Source organism: Protopterus annectens, chromosome 1.part0 (assembly GCF_019279795.1).
Source record: "Protopterus annectens isolate FY-2018-M chromosome 1.part0, PAN1.0, whole genome shotgun sequence".
Lineage (NCBI taxonomy): Eukaryota > Metazoa > Chordata > Ceratodontiformes > Protopteridae > Protopterus > Protopterus annectens.
This window is the reverse complement of record NC_056725.1, coordinates 1,595,585,683-1,595,593,236: the sequence shown is the minus strand read 5'-3', so window position 1 is coordinate 1,595,593,236 and position 7,554 is coordinate 1,595,585,683. Positions and strand designations below refer to the sequence as shown.

The following is a 7,554-nucleotide window of genomic DNA, read 5'->3' as shown; positions in this document are numbered from 1 at the left end:
CAAAAACTCCTATACTGCAATTCTAATCCTAAAAAATTTCAGGAAATGTGTAACTGAATCTAACATTTGAGCTGCCCAGAGTAACTTTGTGAAGTTGTCCGAGTTTATCAGTTTAACTCAAAAAGTCTTAATGTTGACATTTCTTCAATGCAAACCATATAAATGAGCTAATTATTCTAAATATTTTAGGGTCAGACCAATCTTGTTTAATCCCCAAAGGTACTTTGCAGTTGTTGCCAAACCACCCTTTTGAAGGCTTCATTGATCTTTCAGCTGCAGACGCTGTCATAATCAAAGAATGTATGGCACTTAGTGTTCTGTCATATGAAGTTCATTCCCAACTGGTAGATCAGCTGAGGCACATGATTTAACTGGAACCTGTCTCTGCTGCATGTTCACTGCAGAACATGCATGAAATATTTTGTTTGACAGGAAACCAACAAACAATAAATGTCCCAGAAATGAAATAAATGACAGTAGACAGCTGCAGCTGCACAGGATTAAAACAGAGTTAATCAGTAAACACTCAATTAGTGATAAACTGTTGTTAGAGCTAGGACTGTATTATTTGGCATGGAGCACATTAAGGATGGAGTGATCAATGGCACGCACATGCACACACACACACACACACACACACACACACACACACACACACACACACACACACACACACACACATATATATATGAGCACAGAAACCCACACATGACTTTTTCTTCTTTTAGATGAATGCTTGCTGTACCAACAGTGTCATTTCAGTGATCCCATTATTGTAATTGTTTGCCATTTGTCAGTTTTGAACCATATTAGTGTGCTGATTGGTATGACCTGTCTGGGCTACACTTTCTGAGGTGGTTCTATACAACCTGAAAGCTGTTGTTATGAAAAGATATAATATATATATATATATATATATATATATATATATATATATATATTTATTTAGTTAGGGGTATACTGTTGAGGATCACTTGGTATGTGGGGGCATCATTTGTAACTCAGACACATATAAGCAGGTGCTACAGATTTTGACAAAGAACCAAAAGCTAAGTTTTAAAGTACAACAATCCAGTTATTGCATGCTCTTGTTTTTATCTGTATTTTTTGCATATTTACTTATTTTTTTCTGTAAAAATTGTTTTTTGTATGAACCTGAGATGCATGTTTTTTTTAATGTATGGCACATCTAAAGAGGATTTCAGTTGGTTGGAGATCAGGAAGTGTTGCGGTCATTTAATGTGACTCTTCATTGTGCATAGCAAAAGCTGTTACTCTGCACTATCGAAAATCAGCTAGATTATAATGAACGGATATGTGCATTGTAAATGATTTGTGCAAGCAATTACAAAAGATTCATGCTGGGAACCTTGCAGCATTTGGCTGATATATGTGGGTTAGAACTGTTTTGACAACACAGTGGCTGTCATGAGACTTTTTACCTGGTTGTTGGAAAAAGAATAATATTCCAAACAAAATTATTTGTTATCTGCTTTCATACATTTCCACTTTGGTTATTTGGGTATCAGAGGTGTAAAAAGACCTTTATATTAATCAGTTCTTAAAGTGCATTCATAAATCTGATAAGGCACAACAAAATTGAGAGATTAGCATTAGGATGTTTGAAATTATGTCAGCACATTTTAATTTAATGCCTTGGATACAATCCATCTAACAATTTCAACATAAATTCTTCAAGACTTACTAAGACCAGCTTCAGTGAATTTGTATTACTACCCAAGGCATTCAAAATGAGTTTTCTCAAGGTCTTGTTATATATCTTGTACAAAAAACTGTGTATGACTCTGGTACTGATTTATATTATAACTCTTTACAGTCAAAAAACAATGTCAATCACATTTTCTGAATATACTTCTTAAAACCATTAACTACTTGAAAGTAAAAGTAGGGCCTAAAAAACATGTAGCATTTTCTGTCTGACTGTAAGACAGCCTCTGTGTGTGATTGTGACTGTGTTTTTTTTGTACGAGTGCAAATGGTGGATGGTGAAGTTTATCAAACCACTATCAGGACCTGCAGGCCTAGATTTAGCACATGCCATTCATTTTCAGTGGGTAATTTACTGGAACTGCAATAAGAAGTTTGCATCTCACTAGTCAGCTTTTATTAAAAATATGTATTTTTTTTCTTTCAACATGCATTCCACCAGTACAAAGTTCACCCATGGTGTATGCTCTACAGAGAGTTTCTGCAGCACTTGCCGGACTTTTATTTTTGTAAATGGATCCTTCAACATTGTCTTTCTGACACACATAACAATTTACACAGAAATTAATTGTAGTACACTTTGTACTTCAGAGAGTTAAAAAAGTTTTATTACATCATACTTTAAATATGAGAACTCTGTCATTTATATGTTTTAAGTGCTCATCACACTGCAGATATTATTTTAATTTGCTTTTATCTGCTTATTCAACTAAATATCATGGATATCAAATAAAGCCATTACAAAACCCTTCAGAATTTATTTGGCACTCCTGTTAATCACATAGTTACTATCTCTGGCATCAACGTGTACTGCAGCCTGCACTGTGAGTACCCTGCTGCTAGAATCAAAGGTACGTGAAGGGTCACATCAGAAAACATTTAAATAAACTAGTTAGACCGGGTTGTATAATTTAAAATTAGCAATAGTAAAGAAGAACATTGTCTAGAAAATATTATCAGAATATGTGCCCTCTTTGTACAGTTTAAACGCAGTAAATATTCAGATTGAACATGACAGAGTTTCAGCTAAATCCTCTCTATTTGATTACTAAAACCAACATAATGTTGTAATTTTCAATATCACAATTAGTTCATAATATCAGACCTTGAAGTCTTAAACACATCTCAGTAAAGAAAAATATGAAGCCAGAAAAATTATTTTTAATTTATGAACTTGTCTACACACATTAATTCAGCATTCATTAGCACAGTATAAAATATTCCATTTCAGTTCCTTGAAAGGAAAGAAAAAATGCCTGGGAAATGAAAACAAGTCTTTTATGTCAGGCACCAGTGTAATAAGTACAGAGAACATTTGACACTTAACGTCATAATTTCACATTATCAAAGTTAGTGGTATGAGCAGTTAATGGTTCAATGGGAATATATTGACATATATCTAGACAGCACACACACATGCAAACAACACACACACACACACACACACACACACACACACACACACACACACACACACACACACACACACACACACACACACACACACACACACACAAAACACACACAAATATGCATCCACTAAAAATGGCAGTTACCTACAAGAGCATTTACAAGCTGTGACAACAGGATAAGGTACTTGTCTCCAAGTACACTGTTTCATTGTCCTTTCCATATTGGCACTGTTAATAGCTGTCCAGCAATGCCAGGCAAGCAGTTTTATTTGAGTTATTTGAGCAACCCCACAGCTCATTCCTGGGGGCCAGGAACAGGTAGCAGATGAAGTCTCACATTCTGTATGTCGGACCCACCGTGGCCAGAACACAGAGCCCAGGTCTGCCCATGATGATGTCAGTCTGCATGAGGCCTTGTTCACAAGCCACTTTTTTAAATGGTCTATGGCAGTCTTTGTGGAATTAGTAGGTACCACATCCTGAAAGATGGTACCAAAGTCCAGGGCCTGAGTTTCTTCCATTAGTTTTCTCTGATATCGTAATAATCCATTAGCCAAGTCTGTGCTGGCTGAAGTCAAGTCCTCATATGTCATGTTGCTTTCATTTGGAATCTCCACAGACATCCAGAAAGGATCAAATGATGGACCCAGTAGCCGCAGAAGGACAACTGGATTGAGATGCTTCGGCTTTGGGAAGTAATGGTAATCCTCCTGTCGCAGAGAAAGACTGTAGGGCTGGGTATTGGAAGAGCTTTTCATCCTCAGTGAATATTCGACTACTGAAGACTCTGGCTTCATTGGTTTTGCTTCCATTTTATCCTTAGGGTGATTCGCCCCAGCATTAGCTGCCTGTTGCTCTGCCATGTTTATAAGCTCAGAATGAATTGTTGTGAAGCTGAGGACAATACAGGCACACAGCAGCAACAATGAACACTTGTGTCTTTCAGCCATTGCTGTGGAAAAAGGGCAGTATTTACCCCCCTCTTAATTGCTTTGTTTTGCAGCCAAACACCAACTTTGTTTAAATGGTGTACTTATCAGTAAAGCCTTGAGTGAGTGACTGGAGTGCTGTGTCCTCTGAGCTTGTTGAGTCTGTAAGACATGGCTGCGGCTTATTTATCAGACACAGCTTGAAATGAGTAGAGAGAAACCAGAGTACAGATAGTTTGAAACACTTCTTGAAAACAAGAAACCGTTTTTGCTTACTTTTGTTGGTAAGCTTGCTACAGATTTTGCCTTACATTGAAAGTAACTGACCTTTTCTTACGTGCATGTTAATGTGTATAGGTGTGCGTTTATATGTGTGCAATGTCAGTGCTCTGAAACCCCTTCATGCTCTAAACAAATAGTTACTATGATCTCTGCATGCAGGTGAGAGAAAACAATGTCCACATTATACAAATTCAGTGAAGTAATAGGTCTCTCAGGCCAATGAGCTCATTATTAGAGTTCTTGTTTCCACTTCCATCATTGCATTTATTAATGTTGCCCTTTTGTGAAAGTTGCAAACATACAGTGATAACATTTGTAGAATAGCAGGATGACCTGCTTGCCATATAATTAACGAACATTACAGACAGCTAATACTGCTGAAGCCAAAGCATTGGTATCTGAGCTAATATCTCTGCGTGGGAAGGTTACAGTTTGCCTGTTTAAACCTACAAATTAAAGGCTTGGTGAGGGTCATGTATCCAGCTGCAAAATAACATAATAATGCACACTTGTACATTCAGAAACATTTTCTGCAGATTACCAAATTTAACTAACTTTCCAAGTCACATTTCCACTGATTTATGTTCACTTAGAGTGACATTTGCCTTTGGTGTGATAGACTGCTGACATTTTCCAAAAACAGCACAGTACCATGTGGTTATTTTACATTCTCTGCTGTCAAGTTCAGAATACTTGATCATGCAAGTAAACCTCACTTCTTCACATGGGTGTATGTCTCATTCTGCTGTCTTACCGCTGTGGCTGTACCAAGGTGCCATACCTATCCCAGTATCATGGTGGGCATATTGATATTTTCTCATGTTAAATATTACTCTCCTTGGCAAACCATGTTGGAGCTCAGCATACTATAGTGCCTAAAGTAACCATGGCACTCACTTAGGTCCACTCAAAGAGCAAAATGATAACTTCATGCACATAGGTACACATTTTAGATTATGTGTCCTGCGATGTAGTGTTGGAGAGTGGCACTAGAAATAGCTAGATCACCACATCATCGTGCTAACAGCATATGCATGCCTCGAACATACCAGTCACATGCCTCATGGTCACAGTGACATGCATGGCTGCACCAGTTTACATAGGTAGTATAATGTGCTATGGTAGGGTTTCAGAAACTGCTGTGATAACTAGCCATTGTTAGGGTGATATAACGCAGTGGTGCTATTTTGCACAACCCTGTTAAATCCTGTAGAATCGTGGAATAGTGGAATTTCAACAGAGCAAGCAGACTTGCAGCTTTACAGAAAAAAGAAAGCTCTATTTAATAATCAGCAGGAGAAAAACACCCTGTGACAGATGCCAGTCACACTGAGACGGATGTGATGTACATTTAACTAGTATCTCAGATTGCTCGGATGGAACTACACCATCTGTCAGTAGTTTTGGGATAGAACAACCATGTATAATGGAAACATTGTAAAAGACACGATATGAAGGGTATGATGTTTCAGAACTACTTGTTGAGGTATGGCTACAGTATGTAATGGAAAGAAGCCTGTGGATAGCGCGAACTGTAAATAGTAAACAGATGCATAAAGGAGAGGATGACAGCCTTTGGCCAAGTATAGGAGTTGTGCGTGTGTGGGGGGAGCAGCGGATTGCATTAATTATGGCACATGGAAGGTACATAAAGGGTCATTATGGTCATCTCATAACATAAAACACATAAATGTGTTCACATGGCTTCACTAAAAACTCAAAATACTGAAAATGAGAAAACTTTATAATATAGAAGACCAAAACACTGAAACTTCAAAACACTGAAAACTCAAAACAACTGAAACTCCAAACACTGAAAACACGTCATACATATACTGAGTTTAAACAACATAAATCATAGCACTTTCCTAGCCTAGCGTCCCCACCACACCCCCTGCTACTGAAATATATCAACTCCAAGATTGCACTTAGTGTAGTGAAGTGCAATCTTGGTGTTGATATAGGTTCATAGGTTCATAGGTTGATACTAGGCTATCTGCCCTCGGGCATTTATAAGCCTAGCCAGAGTGTCTTTGGCTTTCGCCACCCTTTTAGATTAGTAGACTGTGCCTTTGAATAGTAGGTCACAGAAGAAAGCCCTTTTAAGGTTTGTTTACTGTGCCTCTGTCTGGCAGGGACACAGAAGAGATCCCAGGGGTAAACTTACGATTTCCCATCCATTCGTCAAGATTTCTTTTGAAGAGGGTCAGTGAGGGGCTCAACCTAACTTGGACTGGGATTTTGTTCCAGAGTGAGGGGAGCCTCTGGGATATGAATCTGTCCTTCCAGCATGTCCTATTTATTTCTGTGCTGAGGTTTAAGTCCCTGGAGCATGTAGCTCTAAGGGATTTGGATTTCCTGAGGTGGATTATGTCCATTAATTCCGGGTTGGACATGGCTTTATACGTCAGGCACAGATCGCCTCTGAGTAGGAGGTAAGCAACTGAGTAGAGCTGGAGTTTCTTTAGCTGAACTGCATAGGGCATCTGTTTGAGTCCCTTGATCCTTTTGGTGAGGTACTTTTGGGGTCTTTCCAGTTGCTGCAGGTGTCAGGTAAGGTACATCCAAAATGGGGCATTGTATTCAATTATGGGCCTGATGAGTGATGAGTAGAGGGGCACAATGACCTCTCTTGATCTAGATGTGAAACCTTTCATGATAAGGTGGGCTATATAGAAGGTCTTTCTAACCACTTTGGCAACGTGGTTGTCAAAGGAGAGATTACTATCTACTTGGGCCCCCAAATCCCTAATTACTTCTTCCGTACTTAATGGATTATCACCTATGTGGTAATTTGTGGGCACTTTGTTTTTCACAAAGTGGATGACTATGCATTTTTTGGTGTTTAGCTTTAGGCCATAGCTCTGGCACCAGTTATCCGTCTCTGTGAGACCCTTTTGGAGGATGCTTGTGTCAGCCAGAGAGTCGATTATGGCACCCAGTTTGCAGTCATCTGCAAACGTGGTCAGCCATAGTCCTCCCATGTTAGCCTGTATATATTACACTTGGTGGAAAGTGCTATGATTTATGTTGTTTAAACTCAGTATATGTATGATATGTGTCTTCAGTGTTTTGAGTTTCAGTGTTTTGGTTTCAGTGTTTTGAGCTTTCAGTGTTATGAAGTGAATCCGTACACACACACACACACACACACACACACACACACACACACACACACACACACACACACACACACACACACA

The 7,554-nt window shown here is 38.7% G+C and overlaps 1 protein-coding gene across 1 annotated transcript; it reads right to left on the bottom strand.

Moving 5' to 3' along the window:
* Positions 1-3,274: 3,274 nt before the first annotated feature.
* Positions 3,275-4,108, bottom strand: LOC122801791 (noggin-like). Its single transcript, XM_044071394.1, has one exon. It carries the CDS (start codon positions 4,088-4,090, stop codon positions 3,281-3,283), a length of 810 nt encoding a protein of 269 aa, XP_043927329.1. The 5' UTR covers positions 4,091-4,108; the 3' UTR covers positions 3,275-3,280.
* Positions 4,109-7,554: the final 3,446 nt, after the last annotated feature.

Coding starts and splice junctions, on each gene's coding strand:
- LOC122801791 (XM_044071394.1), bottom strand. CDS start 4,090: ATGGCTGAAAGACACAAGTGTTCATTGTTGCTGCTGTGTGCCTGTATT.